At 35.3% G+C, this 20,558-nt stretch overlaps 1 protein-coding gene across 3 annotated transcripts in view; it reads right to left on the bottom strand.

The window, feature by feature from the left end:
• WWP1 (WW domain containing E3 ubiquitin protein ligase 1) overlaps positions 1–20,558 on the bottom strand; it is a 58,050-nt gene that overhangs the window by 13,772 nt on the left and 23,720 nt on the right. Inside the window, exons 3-13 of one of the 3 annotated variants that reach the window (XM_014256184.2) lie at positions 17,846–17,984; positions 15,516–15,640; positions 12,666–12,803; positions 12,502–12,565; positions 10,273–10,454; positions 7,040–7,391; positions 4,973–5,068; positions 4,484–4,658; positions 1,186–1,240; positions 1,006–1,090; positions 778–906 (exon numbers count right to left, since the gene is read on the bottom strand). In XM_014256184.2, the coding sequence (XP_014111659.2) occupies positions 778–906; positions 1,006–1,090; positions 1,186–1,240; positions 4,484–4,658; positions 4,973–5,068; positions 7,040–7,391; positions 10,273–10,454; positions 12,502–12,565; positions 12,666–12,803; positions 15,516–15,640; positions 17,846–17,984 (1,540 nt within the window). Of the gene's footprint in view, positions 1–777; positions 907–1,005; positions 1,091–1,185; positions 1,241–4,483; positions 4,659–4,972; positions 5,069–7,039; positions 7,392–10,272; positions 10,455–12,501; positions 12,569–12,665; positions 12,804–15,515; positions 15,641–17,845; positions 17,985–20,558 lie in introns of all 3 variants that reach the window. The other 2 variants (XM_005517048.3, XM_088051213.1) reach the window with 2 other exon arrangements.

Genomic DNA, 20,558 nt, shown 5'->3' on the forward strand with positions numbered 1-20,558 from the left:
AAAAATTGTTATTGTAAGATATGATCAAATGCAGCTGGCAGTTTGGAACGTCAGTCTTATTGCCCACCATCTCTTGCCCTTTATTTTTTTTTGAAAGTCAACTTACCAAATTTGATAGAAAGATAAAATATCAAGAGGATATCAAATCCCTATGAAATGTGTAAAAACTACAAGTCACATAAAGGAGAGACATCTAATTTAACATCTTCACTGAAAGAAAGACTGCTAAGTTAGGCTTATAAATACAGCTGCTCCTGGAACTACGAAGGACTTTCTAGTGCAACATTCTACAGGCTCACTGAATGGTAAGTCATCCCTGTGTCATCAGAAGTAAACACTAACCCATATAAAATACATTAAGAAAGCCACTATAGGTTGGGTCAATACTTCTAATCAAAATATTTAAAAGAAGATTTGCATGTACACTTACTGTTGCTAGAGTGTGCATCATTATAAGCAATACTCATAATGACCATTTGCTCTTACTTTAAAAATGCAACTATTATTTACATTAGTTCATTATTCAAGTTAACCTCATGGCCCCTCTCTATTTATAAAATTATTACAATCTTGGTATTTCAAAAGCATATAGAAACTATTCAACATCAGAGCAGTACAGAAAAAATGTGTCATAGATAAAGTGAAAAACAAAATTTTAAAATATGTTAAATTTGTAATATAAAAACTTGTTCATAATTTAATGTTCAAATGAGAAAACATCACTATTAAACTATGACAAGGTAAAACATTCAAAAATATATTTAATTTCTCACTTACACAGAAGATTTCCCAGTACGAGGATCATTGAAGGTGGTGGTTCTTGTATTATGATCAACAAAGTATCTGACACCTTCTCTGGTATATCTGATTTCCCAGCCCTCTGGAAGAGGGTCCTCATTTTGTAAACTGCAAAAGAAATTGCAGGCAATGTTTTTTCCCCCATATCATGATATAAAAGAATTAAGCAAGATCTTTTGAATCTGCACAGTCATTATACACACCTACCCTTGAGTTCGAGGGTCTTCCCACTGCGTTGTCTTTGTGTTATGATTTACAAAATACACCCTATCATTTGAATCCACTCTCCTTTCTAAGGCAAAAAAAGAAAAAAAATCCACTATATAACAACTGCATTCCAAATTTCTGTAACTGCCACTTCCTGAAATCCACAGCTAATTAACTTACCCCAGCCTGGTGGTAAAGGGCCAAGTGGGTCATTTTCTGCTGACAACATCGAAGCCTATTTAAAAACAAGACAACTTTCAGTTAGGCCAAATATTATTCATATTACTTTCTCAGTGTGTTCCAAGATTACCACTAGTCCTGAAGACTATTCATTCTGCAGAAAAACCCCATCATGCACTTTTTAATCTGGTTTTGCAAAGAAACATAGATTATATGATAATAAGATATGCTTTGCACACTTGTTTCCAATGCAATGTACCCTCCCTTTTCCTTCCTACAGCAACCTTGAGTGCTCGTACAAAGAGGTGCAGTTCATACAAGTTTTGAGGAAGCATGTATCAGCAGATAAGCACTAAATTTTTGCTTAAGAACACATTTTACCATAATAAACATTTCCATGCTCAGTGACTACTGCCAGCATAGGGGGTTTTGCTTCCTCAAAACATGATAACTTCCCTGAATGTTTGGCTATTTTCAAACATTGTCATTTCTTTTTTAAATGCAGCTGCATTTATATGGATGGGTAAAATTAGACCAACATACAGTAAGGTTAAAAGGGAAAAAAAGGGATTACATTATTATGTAAACACATGCTAAGCTCATAATATACTGTAACCTTGCAGAAGTCCCCAAGTAGCTCCCAAAAATACAAAGCAAGGGAAAAATAAAAAGGCAGAAATCCCACAGACTACAGGATCCATGCTCTGATTTACAATTAAAAGCATCCAGCCCTAAAACTTTGTGGATGCTAACTTTTAGTGTTTGTGAGTGCAGAATGGAATTTTGATCTAGGGGAACCAAGCTATGTTTTCCAAAGAGTGTCTTAGGAACTAATACTGCTTTATAAAGCATTTACAATACAAAAATATCAAATAAGAGTTCACAGGAGCAAATGCAGGCAAAAAAAAAAATCTGTGATATTTTTTCTCTGAAGGAGAAATTGACCAAGGATCAGAAGGAAATGCATTAGTTACTCTAAAAATCGAGCTGTGCAGTTGTTCCAGCCACCAGCTACTACACATGAACAGAGAATTATCATTATTTCAGCAGCAAATGCAGTTAGTCTTTTCTGCTTTAGGAGACCACACAATCACAATAACCCTCTAACCAAAGACTTCTCTGTGGTGACTGTAAAAGAACAGTGCAAAAAAGCAAAAAGCTGTCTGCCAAAGAACTGAATGGTGGCATAGTTCAGATATATCCGACCTTCTTCATGGGTCCAAGGATTTGTGGGTGGCTTCTGGGCACACAGAACTGTATACTTAACAGAACACACTGAAAGACCAGGCAGATTCACTTCCAAAATGACTATGGTAGATTAATCCAGGTAAAAATGAAAGTAATTCAAATAACTATATCCCATCTATTTTTATTTCTTACACAGTCTAGCTTTGACCACTGAAGGTAATTTAAACATTCTCTAACTGAAAGCATTCCTCTGCTTTTTCCCAAAAAATAATGTACAATCTCACTCAGCCTGCTATATAGGTATGTCACCAGAGCATGAAAAGGTAGCTATAGTTTGGCCTTAAATATTCTAGAAGAAATATATACAGAAGCATACTAAAGTAAAAAAAAAACACTCTTTCTTCAATATATTTTCAATTTCCCCCCTCAAAAAACTGTGAGTTCTACTTGTGCAACAGATATAACACTTAGAAAACAGAATTCTAAAGAGATGCAAACAGTCAAGTTTTCTTTTATCTTCCTTCAGGTATATTCTATCTTACTAACAAATCCTTATTTATTGATTCTATGGTCAGATGAGACATTTTAAGGAATGGGTTTGTGGTTTTCAGCAAGGGTTGTCCTTTAATGAAGGAAGTAACATACTTGAATTTAAAAAATATATTGTTTGCCGAAGGATAAATCTAGTCCCCAAAAAAATCTTGGTATTGGAAAAGTGAGTTTTCTCAGATGTTTTATGCAACTGATCAAAGTAGTACACAAGTACACAAAATTGGTCAAGCAGGAGTTTTTGGCTCGATTTGCCTCAGCTGTGATTCCTGGATTTGCATCAGAAGTTACCAGTGTGTTTAAATACCTGAAGGTGCAAAAAGGATGGAGCCAGGCTTTTCTCACTGGTTCACAGTGGCAAGACCAGAGGCAATGGCACACACTGAAATACAGGGGGTTCCCTCTGAAGATCACGAAACGCTTTTTACAGGGAGAGTGACCAAGCACTGGCACAGGTTTCCCAGAGGGGTTGTGGGGTCTCCATCCTTGGAAATATTTACAAGACATCAGTCCTGGATGGCTGGCCCTAGGTGGCCCTTCCTGAGGACGGTCACTGGACCAAGTAACTTTAAGAGGTCCCTTCCACCCTTGACCATTCTATTTTTCTCTAATTGCATAAAATGAATTTGATGACAGCTCTGTGAGTTCAGAAAATTAGTGGTGATGCATGTTTCTGCTACTGTTAGTGACAAGATATAATGTCTAATTCAATAATGAGAGGTTGAGAATTTTTAAATGGAATATGGCAGCATCCTTTACTTCAGAGGGGTGTATGAATAAAGTCCATCAAATTCAAACTCAGATCTGCACATGCAGAGAGTCCTATTAAAATGAAGTTGTTTTGCACTTGTACTTCAATGGTTTCATCTTTAAAATGCTCCAGCTGTGCTGGATGTCTCTACAAAGTTTCTGGGATCACATTATTTTTTTAAGAAGCCAAGAACAATTCTTAAAGTACACTGTTTAGAGTGACAGCGACACACAGGCACCATCATTCTTAACTCTGAAGAAACAACTATCCTATTTATCCAGCCACTGATGGAAAAATCTGACTCACAAAATATTCTTTTTGAAGCTACTCATATTTTCTACAGGCAGAGGTAAGCAACTATGTGAGAGAAATGGAAAACCATGTAGGAAATTCCAGAGGTGAACCAGATGTATAACTTTCAAAGTAAAATAACTGCCACTGGTATTAGTGAAGGACTTCTAATCACCTGAACAGTTTTGAAGGCTATTTAATGCTCAGAATGACTTCTAACAGCATTTACATTCCTTTTCAGTTTAAGGGACAACTTTAATTGTACCTCTTACTACTGGCATTAAAAGTCTTATGTAAAATGCAGGATGCAAGGCTGCTGTCAGAGAACAAACTCAGAAGGGAGTACTTTCTGCCTTCAAGGATGATTTTTAACTTTTTTCAAAATAATCAGAACCTAAATTGATGCTAAACATCTTTTAACACATATGGTTAAATAGTTACAAAATCCCTTTCTTTAAAGTTAAAGAACAAAAAGTATACCTATACCTCTGTACTACTTTCAAATTTTGTATACTTTACCGAATAGAGGTATCGTTGGTTGAATTGTTGCATAGCTCCCTGCAGCTGATTCCGTTGAGACTGCCATTGCTCAAAGTTCCTCACTGACTCCATTGTTGGTCGCTGCCACGTTGTCGTTCTGGTGTTGTGGTCCACATAGTAAACTCTCCCACGATCATCAACTCTTCTTTCCCAGCTTTCAACAAACACAAATGTTAACAGTTAATTCTTTCAGTAGTATTAGTCAATGATTTTCTCTTTATGCTAAATTCCTAGGCGGTGCTTGAACGAACTACTGGAGTCACAGGCACAATTTCAATTTCTAAAGGACACAAAAGCACCCCAACTTAATTAACAACTTAATTTTTCAAAATAACAACCATAATGAGCAATTGCCTGGTCAGCTCTCTGTCACCTCATTTTAAACTTTGTAAACACCTGTGACAGCAAGTAATGTTGGCAGATTTTACAGAGAAGTTTATCATATTTAATTCAGAAGGTCTACATTACCCAGGAGGTAAGGGCTGTGGTCTTTCCCATGTTGTAGTTCGTGTGTTGTGATCAACATAATAGGTTCTACCATGAGGATCCTTTCTTTGCTCCCACCTTCAAGACAAAGAGACTTACATGTAAGTGAAGGTTCAAATACTTTTCTGGGTCTTCCCACTGAGACAAAAAAGCACCTTGGCATTGAATGAAAATACCATTGTCCAAAACCCATTCTCAAACACCAAAGAAAATTCACACCAGAATAAGACCAGTTACTACCTATCAAACTGATATCACCATAAAGACTTCTTTAAAGGATTTAGCACATAATGAGCATACATCAATATTCACAGGCATTTTCCTATTATATTTTAGTTGAGAACAAAGTCAATTAATTATCTGCTCAATGCTTGGATGCTAAAATAACCTCATTCCAAAAGTGCTTAGAGAGATGCATTCTTTGCATTTCTCTCAATGTCTCTCAAAGAATGAGTGTTTACATTTTGAAGCTCTGTTCCCTATACCAAACAAACAGCATCTTTCAGAGTGAACCTGAAGTGTGTGCTATCAGCCATTTTCCTGTGTTTCTATTTCCTACCCTAGTAAATTCTGTATCTCATATCCCTGGGGATAGGGATCAGATTCGTTTTGCAAATCGATCTTACATTGAAGATGGACCAACCATTATCAACAGCTGAAGTTTCATAATGCTGAGAACTGCCATAATCCAATAAAAGTACATATAAATGGTGAGGAAACCAGGATACACATTAGGTGAAAAGCTGAAGTGCTTGTCTGCATTTGATATATATTTCTTCTGCAAGTACTGCAGAGCATTGTATGAAACTAGAAAATCTATTCTGCAATTCAAGAGGCTATATGTTAAGAAGAGTAGAGGGGAGCAGCAGCATTTTAAAGAGTTCCAAGGGATATACATAAATGGAGACTCAATTAGGCTGGGGTGATAAGAGGGCAGAGGGGAGAGGAAGGAAGGGGTGTGGGGAGCCACCAAATAAAAACCCCACAGAAACATGATCCGGGAATTATAAAGAAAAGCAGTTGGCCATAGCTTGCACTATGCCTGGAACTCATGACCCTCTCCCTCAGTGGGAAAGCATTTAATTAATTAAAAAAAGAATGTGTGGAAAGAATTCCCACCTATAAGGACAGAACATCTGAAAATTAAAAACTAAGTAACTCTTATACAGTTTATATACAATACTTCTATCTTTTCAAATGTTTGTTTCTGTAACTGCAGAAACTCAAATGAAGTGTCACTAACAACTTACTGAACCTTCTTCACAGGGAGCAGGTAAAATACAAGATCTGAAAGATCAGCTACAGTGCCACAAGGTATATAGACTTTGGGTTAAGGAACAGTTTCTGTGGTGAGAAAATGCTAAAATAGTTAATATTTCCAATATTATGGAAATGTTAGTATTTCTAATTTGAACTGAAAATATCTTTTCACCCCAGCATGAAAGCATATTTTAAAAATGTTAAGATCTATCTATTTGAACATGTACTGTACTTTCATTTAATGCCTAAGCACATTTTTGATTTTGTATTTAAGACAACTAAAGCAATTTCTAACAAACTGGTAAAATTAAAATATTCTTGCTCTTCTTATCACATACCTACATACACATCAAATCTTATTTTTAGCTATAACATCATTGAACTCATTCTTACACAGCAAGCACCTACAAGCATTTACAGACTAGTCATTTTCACTTCTTTGTGCTTTGGTCCCTACTACTAAGAAACAAAGGAATAATGAAGTATTGCCCAAGCAAGTTTGAAAATATCTAATTAAAAGTCTTCACATCCATAATGCCCAAGAGTTTGCCTGTTTAGATCACAATATTCAGCTTCTAGATCACTTCTCATCAAATCAGTTATCAGTTGTTACTTTCTGGGACAGGAGCAACTAGTTATAGCAGCAGTACAAATCCCATTTTAGATCCAATAACCCCATCTTGGCCAGCTGACCTGCATTTGACAATCCCTGTACAGATTAAATTTCTGTTTCTTCATATGCACATTTAGATGACACAAAATGATAGTATGAAAAGCAAAACAACATACCCTGGTGGCAAAGGTTCTGTACTGGCACTAGCAGGCTGCTGTCTTACAGGTTCTGCAGATGCACTTGGCGTGGAGGAGGATTCCCTTGGCTTTGCTGCATCCGCTGCTATGCTGTTTCGAGCATTAGGCTGAGCACAGTCTGTTGCAGCTGCAGGTTCTTGTCCAGCAGACACAACAGGTAATGCAGAAGGGTGGCCTTCAGAACAACTAGTTGCTTCTGCTGCTGACTGAGGTTCTGCTGTATCATTAGTGCAATCTGCTGAGGACACAGGAGCTTCAACTGAACCCGTCGGAGCCTCCGAGACAGAGGAATTACCAGCTTCAGGTGCAGAGGCAGGTGACTCACCATTAACTGAGAAATGGAAAATAACATTTGTGTATCAGAATCTGATAAGATTTACTTTTCAACTAACCAACTTCTAGAGTAAATGACTTGAATATATTTAAGTTGCACCTGTATGCCGTAAGTTAAGTCTAAGATGACAAAAAGTCACAACACACTTGCCTTCAGTTAAAACTTAGTTTACAAGCCATTCTCTATATTTCCCTGCTAAAGTTATTTCTTAGTTTCTGCATGTCTTGGTCAACTCAGTGTTACTCCTTACTCTAGATTTGCAAGTGGCACCCATCTGCTTTCCACAAAATTGTATATTCTTTTTTAATACTCTGAACTTACACTGAAATTCAAAAAAGAATCTTGATCAGTATGACATGAAAAAAAATATTAAGAGATCACTCTATGAGATTTGGAAAACTAAGAGGCATTTCCTACAGATAATTTCTTTCCTTTTCCACGAACTCTACAATTAACCCTACACCTGTGTGTGACTTGGAAAAAAAAATCCCCCTCCAAAAGAGGGATTAAAACATAAAAACTACTATTGGCTAGCACAGCTTACATAGTTCAATGACCAAAGGCAATTACTTTAGAATCACAAAGTAAATCAATTCTATCTTTAAAAGAAGAATAAAAATGTCATCAAACTGAAGCAAGCACAATCTCATAAAAGGTTTAAAGTAGGCATGGATTTAGCAGGCAAAGGGTGCTAAGAAGGCTTTATTAGCCAAGCCACTTGGCCAACAATACACCAATCATCTGCTTAACAGAACAGTGTCTCAGCACATCAAGATCTTGTCTAAGGTAGACAAGTAACATCAGGTACAGCAGTCTGTAGGACACCCATTAAAAGTCATGGCCCTATAAAAAGCAGTGTAACATCATTCAGCACTTACATTTTCTGCACCACTGATCAACATCATACAGTGACAATTCTATTTATACTTAGTAGTTTGTACCTGTTTTAGAGTTGCAACCATTTTCTACAGGACTAAGGATATGCAACACATGCTTCAAGCAATTTTATTACCTTACAGTATATTCCCTTACCATGCTAAGGACTGAAACCAGTATAATTATATACTCTTAACCTTATTGATACATTTGCAATATTTAATCCTACACTAGTGCTTATAAAATGTTGTTTCATTATTTTGAAGAGTTCACTTGTTTAATTCTGTCATCAGAATTAAACTAGCAAGAATTTAAATTAGCGTCAGAATTTAAATTAGCAAGTCAGTTTCTTATCACTGCACCATATGAATTTTCTTGATATGCATAATGATAAGCATGATTTTACAGGCAACAGATTTTTAAGTTCTATAAATGCACTGATTTCTGAACAAAAGTTTTCCAGGGTAACACATCACTGCTTCCAAATGGCACAAAAGAAATTATCTACATCAAGACATATCAAGATTTTATATTGTTTCAGCATGACATGAAAATTATGAACAATTTGATCAAGTTTCCTCAAATTTCTGCTTAAACTAGCAACAACTTAACTTACACAAGAAAAAAGCCAACTGAAATTTCAACTTACATTTAAAAAATTCAACTTATCCACATGAAAGAGTGAAGGATTATGTAATAAAGTTAGAAGCAAAATAATGAACAAATCATCTGCTCTATTAGTAAGTTCATCTCCAAAACAGATGTATAAAACATTACATCAGATGATTACTTCAGCAATTATGTCTAAAACATCAATTCTGGCAACGTCACATAAAATTACAATCCTGCTAAAGCACAACAGTTGGAAAAATATGTAATCAAAAAATACAAGAGATCTGTTTAATGCCTTGCCTTAAAAACATCTTCACCCATTGGTAGAGACGTGGAGTTGATTAGTCCTATATCAATGCCTTAGTGCAAGCTCAGTGACGATTTCATCGATATTACCACTTTGAACAAATCAATTATTTTTCAATTACCCTATCCTAATAACAGATTTCAAATGGCTCTCTCTGTGGTTGAAGAAAAAGGAAGCAATGTCTTAATAATATATATGCCCTCTAGCCTCGAGCTGAAAAGAGAGAGGAATCAAATTAAAGTTCTCCAAATAGAGAAAAGCTACAGAGAAGACCTAATTTTATTATTACTTTTTAAAGTTCGTAATTGTTTCTGTTATCTTCCAACCATACCAACGTTTTTCACTCTATTACTGAGAGTTTGACAATCTCTGTTCTACCATTTAGTAACAATTTGCCTATTTCTATTTACAGTTGTCTTTTCTCTCTGCTATCACTGTCATCTCTCTCTAACAGCTGAGAAAAGACAAAGGACTTAGAAAGGACAGTCATTATTAGATGTCAGAGGAACAAAAATCAAAAAACATTTTTTTTTACTAGTCTCACTAAACCAAAAGTGAACTGTAGCCAGAATCAATGTTTTTGTATTTAAAAGGAAAATTATTTGTATTTGGCACTACCTGTTTTTAAATGGAATTTTCGAAAAGAATTGAAGGCACAGAAAGTCTGCAACACATCTTGACCCAGAGCACAGCAGTTCCCTGCCTAAATCAGATTTATGTAATGTCATGAAAAATTTAACCATAGTTACTCAAAGTAATTGTGAATGAAATCTGATTTTTCCTCCAGACAAACAGCAATATGGTTTCATCATCTGGGACAGAAAGCTGGAAGATTTTGGACACTTATATTTCTTCATCAGAGAAAAGAACTTACAATAAAGTGTGAAACTCAGTATATTTAAGAATGGGTCTACTGCAATAAAATATTTACAAAAGTGGACACACAAGGTTATAAATTCAAGCCACATCCTTTCAGTACTTTTGAATTCCAACAAAAATTTTATGGAAAAAGTAGCTCAACTTGATATACAACTAGATAAAAAAGCCTCACGGAAGAGATTCCAGTAACTCTCCCATTCTTACCAGTGCTGTTGTCAGGCTGAGCTTCAAGTGGTTTTGGTACTGGTGTATTTTTGGGTCTGGCTGCAACATGATTAGGAGATGGTGTGCTGTCTCCATTAACAGCTTCTACACAGAATGTATTCTGTATTACAGAGTTGGAAGGTACTTGATTGTCTATCCCATTAGAAATGTCACAAGCAGATCTTGGTAAAAATAAAAGATGATTTTAGGTTACTACAAGCAACATGTTAAACAGTTATGAAACTAAACTAAATGCTACACTAAACCATTCTATAGAAACAAATAAAGAAATGGTGGTAAATTCACAACTGCTTATAGCATGGTGTTTGCAGCCTAGATAATTGTTTTGGTCTCACACTTGACTGTTAAAAAAAGGGCAAGAATCAGTTTTGAGGATTTCAGATACTTAAAACAGGTAAGAGTTTCCATTTTCACTTTCTCTTTTACTTTTAATGAAATATTAGAATTTAATTGAACAGACTGTAGCACCTGCTGCATCTTCCAAACAGCCTTAGGGACCCTTCCAAAGTGCGGCTATGAGCAGGAAAGCTTTTTCTCTCATTAAGCAAGAGGAAGAACTGGTTTGGTTAGATCATATCACTAAAAATACTCATCACATCAGAAAGCAACAAAAAATCTCCCTCAGTAAAAGGACAGTGAGATGAGCTTCTCTATGCATTGGCAGGATGGGACATTGTGAAGACAAATACAGGCAGCTCTGTGTTTACAAGGCCACATGGAAATAAATGCACTTTAAGGGCCTGTGAATGGAAAGTGTTGTTCAGTCACACTAGTACACTGGTTTTTGACCTAAATCTTTCAGAATGCTTAAAGCCATCCACCACAGACACATATTTTGAAAATCACGCTCAATGTCAACTCCTTATCATCTCAAGGAATAGAGGTTAAATACTGAAATTATACAGGTGACAAAAAATGTGAGAACAGTTAGAAGTCCAACTATATGGAGTAAGAAGGGAAGAAGCAGCATTTCCATGCTACCTTACCCAACTTCAAAGAAGCCTGGTATAAACAGAGAACTGAAGTATTATCCCTTTTCAGCTCTGGACTGCAAACTCAATTTACCTCCAAAAGACATGCAGAGAAGCTACCTTAAAACTTTTCTTCATCTCCTAATTTTAAAACTGTAAATTAAAACTGCTGGATAGTTGTGTGGAAAACCACAGTTAATTAAAATATCAACACCAAGAGCAGGATCCCAGTAAGAGAGATTATCTCCAGCAACAATAGCTGAATGAAAACAAATGATTGTTACTACTGTTTAAAAATGGTATGCAGATGTGTTTCAAATCACTTTTAGCAGTCCCAAACCTTTCTCATGAAAAAAAAAGCAGAAGCAATTTTTTATCCTCACTCCCTCATCTTGAGCACCCATTGAGGAAGAGAGACAAACATCCATAAATTCAAAAAAAGAATCAAGTCAAGCATACAAGGACAAATGTGTCCCTGTCACTCAAATACATAGTAACGGGATGTTTTTCACTCCAGTTAGTGTCAATAACTTAAACACAAATGGGTTCACACAAGGTAACTGAACAGACCAGTAACATTAAATTGATCTGAATTGACCTGTTTGTCTTACTAGAGATGAGGACGCAAAAAAAATCTATTCCTACTCCTCTCCAGCCAGTCCTTGAGCAGGTTACAAAAGTAGAGAAGCCAAGAATGAAGCTCTTAACTGGTCTGAATGTCTTTTTCTTGCCATTTCAGGAGGAAACAGGCGTTGGCATCAGTGTTACAAATACTGCTTGTGAAACTCAATACAAGTCTCTTAAGTTCCTGATCATGACCTTAGAAAGGCTGAGGAGGAAGTAATTCACGAATAAGGAAGGTTTTTTTTCTTTTTCCTTCTGCTCAGGTGCTACATCACAAAAAGATCTATTAATAGAAATAGTTCTTAAGCAGCAAAAGAAAATACATTGAATAAGTACATAAAAATACACTGAACCACTGTTCCCCTAAATTCTGCTGCAGCATTTTATAGATTTCTAATCAGTTGAACTAAATTATGTAATTATCAAACAAATAATGTTTCTAAAACCTGTGGCAACATAATTTTGACCTCGACAGCTGGAATGTCTCATCTTCAAGACCATTTAAAAAACAAAAACAAAAAAAACCCACCAAAACACAAACAACTGAAACATTTCAACTGATAAATTTGCTACTACACTTCATATCACATTAAACACAAAAATAAATTCCAACCTGGATGAACTTCTTGCTGAAGCATCTCTGCTTTCATGTACAGCCTCGCCATTTTGCTGAACTTCTACTGAACAGTAAGAAACAAATTCAACAGAAATATTCTATTATATCTGTTTGAAATCTTTATCCAAATATTATGATCTGACTTAATTATTTTAACTTACTGGTTGCTGATGAACTGAGATTTGTAAGAGATTCTTGTTCAACAACCAAACCATCTAGCACAACTGTCAGTTCACCTGTTTGCACCATGCCATTCTTGTTTTCCAAAGAGAGTTTCAACTGTTCTTTCACCTTCTCCACTAAAAATGGAGTTGGGGTGGGATAGGATGAGAAGGAAAGAAGGGGTAAAGGAAAAAATTAAATTCTAAATAACATTAAAAGAGATGTTTAACACACAAATGTGATATATGCATTTCATTCTATAAAACTGAACATTAGAGATATTCAAATCAAAGCAGAAATCACTATGGAGCTGTATATACTTACACCTGCTGTGTGCAAATGCACACTTTATTTTAAAAAAGAATTGTCCATTTACATAGTATATTCTATAGGTATGCTAAAGAATCCATCTGGATTCAGCACTTTTTTGTTAATGATTTCCCAGGTCTGGAATTTCCATTAAGCTCTTTGGAAATAATGCACTACTTACATAACATATGATGGCTTGAAGTCAAACAACTTCTGAACTACACATCCAAATATTAAAAGTCACTGGGAACCTCATTTTACAACCAGAGCCTATATGCATTTCTCATTAGTACCTTCCAAAACTAATTCTAAAAGACGACTGAAAAATATCTCTTTGAGGAAGAAGTAAATGCAGAAACTGCATAGTCCTTGTTCAATTTTAAAACTATTTTTAGTAAATCCTTACTAGCATTTTCATAGATTGTAACTCCAAGGATTAAACAGTAAGAGAGGATGCCTCAGGTAACCAAAAGTTAAATCAGAAACAACTTTCACCAAAAGAAAATTTGAGATAACTGATGGTGCAATAAAATAATTCAATCTGACTGACAAGCAATACACACATTTATACAGAGACATATATAATCCAGAGGTAAAACATGCTGGAGATGCTGTGTAATTCTCTCTAAATCAACTATTACAAGTACAACAGTTAAAGCTACATGTCATAAATCCAAACACAGTCAGCTAGGAGTTCACATTAATCAGGTTAAAATGGTTAAGACCTTTTAGTATTTGAACTCTCAGATTAAAAGATTAGTTTTTAAAGATATGCCATCATATTCCCCTCCATATGATAGCATTCCAAGTTAAATTTAAACTGGACACATCTCTGCATTAAACTAACATTTCCATTTTATTTTCCATTCTTAGCATGCATCATAAGTGAACAATAGACATGAAAAGAGGGGAGGATGACATAACCTATTGCCAGATACCCCCAAGCTATTACTTGAAAGAGCAGATTTAACAGCGTAGTTGGGCAGCAGTTGCACTGCTGTGCTACAGTGGATTTTAAAGGACTTTAAATCTCTGCAGCAAGTACAAAGCTCCTAAATCTACAGGATTACTGATTTAGCAATATGCATTTTTGAAAAAAGTGCTATCTCAAAGAAGAGAAGAAACTAACCTACCCCTGAATTGTTTAATTAACACATTTTTAATTTTTGCAAATGGTGGTTGGTTTAACTTCTGCTATTTTAACAGGTTATCTTTCTAAACCAGTTCAACTGTTGGCTGTAGTTCAATTGAGCTGGCAAGAAAACTGTGAGGTGTGTGGGCAGCAATTTAATAGTCATGGTGTTTAGCAGAAAAAGTACCTATATTAATTCTAAAATTTCTGCATTTAGAGGACTTCCCGTTCCATATTCATCAGCAAAGAGCCTTCCAAGTGCTGCATTTTAGAATAGGTATTAATAACTCAATGAATGAAGGATACCGATCTGATTATTCTACCAGTGAATGCTTAGATAATCCAGTAAGTGTCTAACTACTGACTTGCCCAAATAAGAAACATTGCACATAAATTACTTTTGGTGCAATGTACAACAAACTCAGTCAACCATTACCTGAAAAAATTTGTCAAGCTCTTAGATCCTACCTCCCCCAGACCTACATAACATGTTAACCATTTTGTTAGAACTTGTTAAAATATTAACTACTTTTCTGTGGCTAGCATTATTATAATCCAGTTTCTTCTGATATAATTTTCTTATTTAAAAAGAAAATCTTCTGCTTAACTATGAAATTTACTGCTGAATTATTATAATACTGTTGAAGAAGCCCCACTTACTTATTAACTTAAAATTCTGTTTTGTAAGAATCAGAAAAATTTAGCTTTTTTTTGGATCTCCTTTCCCCCACCTTTCTAAACAGTCACCTCAGGTTTATATATATAACTTGTGAGAAAGGTTAAGATTGGTTTAGCTGGAATTCTACTGCCACTCTGGAGTGGAATTTAAAGTGTGGATTAAACAAAAAAAAAAATTTGAAAAACAAATTAGATATATTCTATTAAAAATATTTAATATTAAAAGTTACATAGAACAAACAATCTCTTATGTACTAAAAGGAAGATCAAAATTGTTTCAATAATTAATGTTTTCTATTGCTCTCTGGGCAGCTAAATTATGAGGGACAAATATCCAGCCTTTTTATTAGTGACCCCAGGGAAGGAAAACATGAAAAATTACACAGCTTATCTGAAAGTTTTTTATCTTTTTTTTGGTTACTAAATCTAAAACAGATCTTCTATCAAATTAGTTACTAGCTTGCTACAAAACATTGTATTTAATCACTTCTGCTGTTACTTAATTTTCAACAACTACTGCTGTTTGTTTCAAAAGCATTATAGCATTATATCCTATTGTTATATCTAAAATGCTCTCAATAGCACAGATATGTCTAGAAGAGACAAGTAAAGATATCAACTGAAAATCAGTTGTATTTACATGTACAGTTAGTAGTCTGGCTTCCAGTTTGATATATAGTTTAGTAATAATAATTTTATTTTATCCAAAATATCCTTCATGATGACTTACATTTTCTATTGTGTACTTCCAAAGCTTGTCTCAAGTCTACAGTGGCTCTTCCTAATAAAGCATCTGCTTTTAAAGTGTGATGGCTCCACACTCTAAATTCCAGCGTAGTCTGTGGAGTCACATTCCTGCACATAAAATACATTTTTAAAAAATGTAGACAGATTTTTAATAATTCGTTCTTGTTATTAGAAGTATTTATACACTCTTGTTGGAATTTTTATACTAATGAAGTGAAATTTTGTATTGCAAGGGGAAATTTTTTACTAAGAACTGTAAACACTATGACATTTACACTTACTATCAAACTTAAAGTGCATTACAATGATAGAGTTAGAAATTTGAGAAGTATCAGAATAACTTACACTCAATTCAAATCTCATTTATATAAAACATATCTTTATTTATGAAAGGCTTGTTTCCCTATTCCTCCAGAGTTCTAGCTAAAAACTTACTAAATATGGAGAAAAAGGTGGGAAGTAAAATACTTTCTGAAAAGAAAAATATTAAATATTTTTTAAAAAGGAAAAAGCAATGAAGTATCTATTTGCAAGCAAGAAGAACCCACTCAACAGGTATCAGCCTGCCATGGAAGTGTTGATAAACATTTTTTGTGAATCCAGAAATATATATAAAACCGTAAGGCATACTCACAGAAATCAGAGGGGAAAAATCAAATGATGAAGCTAAAGTAAAAACTGGAGGGAAGCAGAAAGGTAAAAGCAGCCAATTGCAGTAATATTATGACAAAATTTGGCATTGATCTCTCCCCTGCTCAAGCTATGCTAGGTCCTGGAGAGTTTTGTAATACAGGGTCTAGTACTGCAAAAGTACTCTTGGTTGTGAAAAATGGGAGTAGAAGTACTACTATGTGACTTCAAAAAGTCACATACCCATCAGCATTGACCTAATACATACAGAAAATTATGTTAGTAATGATAAAATAATAATAAAAACAAGCCCTGCTCTCCCAACAAGAAGACTAGCTCTACAGTCACTTGAATATGTTGGACAGGTGGACCATTTTTGCTGAAACACATGCAAATTTTTTTTTTTTAATAGCCTGCCTTCTAAGGGAGGTATTAGTAAAAGAACAGCTCAACAAAATAAAGGAAAAAAATCCCCAACACCTGCACACACAAATATATGGCTAACCCATAGAAGTGAGGGGAATTTGGTAAGCCAGAGAGGTCACTTAGCCTCAAATGCCATTCCAACAGCCAGAGAAAGAGGGGGCCAGAATTCCTTAAAAATACATATAATGTTAAGACCCTAAGTGAACAATACTCATTATTAAATGGGTCTGCCTTTACTATGCATTGCAACTCACCTCATTTCTACTAGATCACCAAATCCTGCCAAATCAAACCTGCCTCCTCAAGAAAAATTTGAGGAATATACTGACAGCTCTGTACTTGTTCTAGTTCTCGATCCTGGAAATCATCCTCAGGTCCAAGACTACATTATTCTCTTTGCAGCATTGCAAAGGGCTAATAAGTTCACTAAACCTGAAATACCAAGAAGTGAGGCACAGGAATCCTACTTGCTTCAGACCAGGTCTAGAGTAAGTAAGTGTTCCTAAACAAAGGGTTTCCCAAAGATGTACCACTCCCTACTCTCCAGCACTGTTCTTGGAATCTAGCATGGTTCCTACTGCTGACAAAGCTGGCTACTGCACACAGACATGTCAGATGCTGTGAAACGTACTGGCCCAAGCTCAGTGCCACTTGCTAGGAGTGATGCTGTTCCCAGACTCAAGTCTGAACCAATACAATCCTGCTTGTGAATAAAGCATTCTATACCAAGTGCAAGATTGCCACTTCTTCATGGAGCCCTATTCAGGTACATATACACCGCTAGCATCATTAAACCAAACTAAACCACAAGAAGATTAAAATGGTCAAATATGAGGGTAAGTTGCAAGGCAACTCTGCAGTTTTTTGTGTGCGTATCCCTTCACTGGGAAATTCAAAGGAAGAAGTGACCTTCCTCATAACTACTACTTATCCAGTTGAGACTTTTTTCCTTCTAAAGTTGAGAATGGTTACAATTAGTAACTCTTTCTAGCAACATGTGCTAAACACAGTCCTAACAAATATCAAGACTATATCATGTATGGCCACTGTATGCAAGTAACACACTCTGTAAGAAAAAAAATTCTCAAAACATTGTAAGGATTCAGAAAAAAAAATCATTTCAGCTAAATACCAACTTATGTCTACATTTAGACATCAATAGCCAGAGCAAATTATGTAGGCAGCCAAGCTTAGTAAATATTTGCCTGCAATGTCTGTCTAATAAATAGTATCAAACAACCAAAAAAATCTACTTACACTGTCAGCTGCTCATCCCATTTGGGATTTGAAGAATTACTTGATTTTGCTGTTTTCTTAATTTCTCCATCTGCAGTTAATTCCGTGTAGAAAGTTGTTCCAAACCAATTCTTTTTCCGTTTCAGTTTGGCACTAGAAACTAATAAAATAGACTGCTTTATCTATAACAGCATACTGTTGCTGAAAAACAGAAAATGTACTGGCTACACACTGTATTAAATACTTTCATGGCAATGTTTTTCCTCACCTTCCCTACTTCTGCTGAACAGAAAGAAGTCAATGCAAAAATGGTTGATTTTCAGAAGCTACTTTGTCAGATAGTTGAAACCAAGTGTCACATGCTCTTTTCCCCAAATACTGGCAAGGACTGGTTGTAGAGACAGCACAATGATTTTAGGGATAAACACTGGAAATAATGTAGGTTATTTTCTCATTGCTCTCCCTATTCTTCCCCTTAACTGGAAAACACCTAAGGTATGATACATCTGATGATGCACCTGAGGGATTATCAGTTTGTTTTTTTAGTTACATATTGTTATGAAAGTCAATGCACTTCATGCCTATTTCCAAATGTCCCTGTATAACAAAGCCTGTATACAGAGCTTCATTTCTTTACCTGTATTACTGCTTGGTTGAATTTGTGGGTTTACACATCAGTTTGTTAAAATTAAGAAACCTACTCTTAGATTTCCCCTATTTAAACAGCATTGCGGATAAACTCAAAGGTTTCAGGTAAATATTCAAAAATTAAGGAACACCACTGACCAAAGAAGCTATTTGCACCTCCAAATCACTGGTGGGTTCTGTGTGCTCCTGAAGGTAAATCTATTCTTCCTCTTCTATGCCCAGCTGAGGAAGTCACTATAAAAACCAACAGCAGCCTAACTGCCAAGATTTTAAATTCTATTTCAGTCAGACAGTGTCTTGAAAAGACCACAAGAATGGACTCTCAACTATATTTACCTGGCTGTGCCTTCTCTCTAATTCCTCCCTTGCTTCAGTGTGATTCTTGTTCCCTCTACTTGCAAACTAAAACAAGGCTGAGTATTTTCAGCCATTTGAAAATAATTCTTCCTTGTTCCTTTCCCTTATGGCACTTGCTAACTCAATGTGGAAGTTTACTAAACTGAAAGGGAGACATATTTCTGGACTGCAGTATTCTGAAACATATACATTAGTCATTTAAAACTTAGTGGGATGCAACAATCCAAGATTCTAAAGGCAGCAGCCATGGACTTTTACTTGGTTTCAAATAAAAGCTGCAAACTTAACTCCCTCACATTTGGAAAGCCCTGTTTTAATAATGCATCACAGGTCATAAAAGGGAACTGCAGCCCTGTGATGAAAGCTGGAATGCAGAAAACTAAAATTGTAATTCCACACACAAGTCATATTGTTTCATATGAAATCATGATATATTTTTAAGCTTTGACAACCTCTAATGCTTCCACAATTTGCTTTCCAAAGGAAGATGCAACAGTTATTAAAACACAGGTATTTAGTAATGATATTCAAGCTTCCTTTTAATTTCCCCTCTTCTATCTGACTATGTTTCAAGTTAGTAAGTTTAGAGTCCCCAAACATAAAAGAAGACCATTATCATCTTTTGATTAGGACATCTTCCTAACAAACTATGAATAAGTAATAATACCAGCCAGACTTTCAAAAGAGCGAACAAGACAAGATCTCACCAAGTATATCTGAACAAATACTTATGGCAAAGAGTGCCTACAATGTGCTGTTATCTGTCCAAACTCAATCAAGTCACCACTCCATATGAAGTCCTTGTTTGCAAAATGAGTCTATGATATTTGCTGCCTTTATAAAAGTGCTTTTTAAGTATAGTTCTTCAAATACAAATCTAGCTTCTATAGCAGCATAAACAAAACTGCACATAAATATGCAGTGGAGGTCAGCAATGCTACAGTCCCACACTTGTCTCCCACTACTTTCCCTATGATACTGCCAATGGCATTCACTCCTGTGATCTTGCAATAAAGACTAGGTTTAGAGAATTAAACCTTCAGAAAACTAATCAGAAATGTTGTAAAGACTTCTTCCCATTTGAGCCCTGACCCAGATTTCTTGGAGTCAAAAGAAGTCCCAGTACCAGAAAAATACAGGACTATTTACATAAGGAACAGCTCAGCACAGGATAAAAAATTACCATTTCTGTATATATAAATCTGAAATTAAGGGTCATTTGTGTAAGTCAGTTTACAGTTATATATATACATTCAAACTACAGGTGGCTCCATCTCTGCTGTTAGTTATTGCCAGTTTTGATGATTCATCACATTATTGAGTAATGTGCTCCCTTACATAAGGTTAACCATTTTTGCGGTTCCTCTCTTATCTAATTCCATAAAAATATCCATCTGAGGGAGTCATCAACAATGTATTTTTTTTCTCAGATAACCTGGCCATGTTTGGATCATCCAGAAAGATGCATATTTCTTTAGATGCAGCCTTTATTATGACATAGTATCTTACTCATGCTTTTCCCAAATTTTGTTCAGGATAGCCTTAATGTATTTTTGGCCATGCTTCCATTTCTACTTCAGCATTCCCAGATTTATCAAAATCCCTGGAAAGTTCAAGCTAGTTATCAATGGTAAAATAATACTTACACATGTAAGTACAAACATATATATTTATGGTAAGTGTATTTATGTACAGTATCTTAGATATCTATGTGCTGGTAATATTTTCA

The sequence above is a fragment of the Pseudopodoces humilis genome, chromosome 1, assembly GCF_049639895.1.
Source record: "Pseudopodoces humilis isolate 2021_Gansu_Grassland_sample_001 chromosome 1, ASM4963989v1, whole genome shotgun sequence".
NCBI classification, from domain to species: domain Eukaryota; kingdom Metazoa; phylum Chordata; class Aves; order Passeriformes; family Paridae; genus Pseudopodoces; species Pseudopodoces humilis.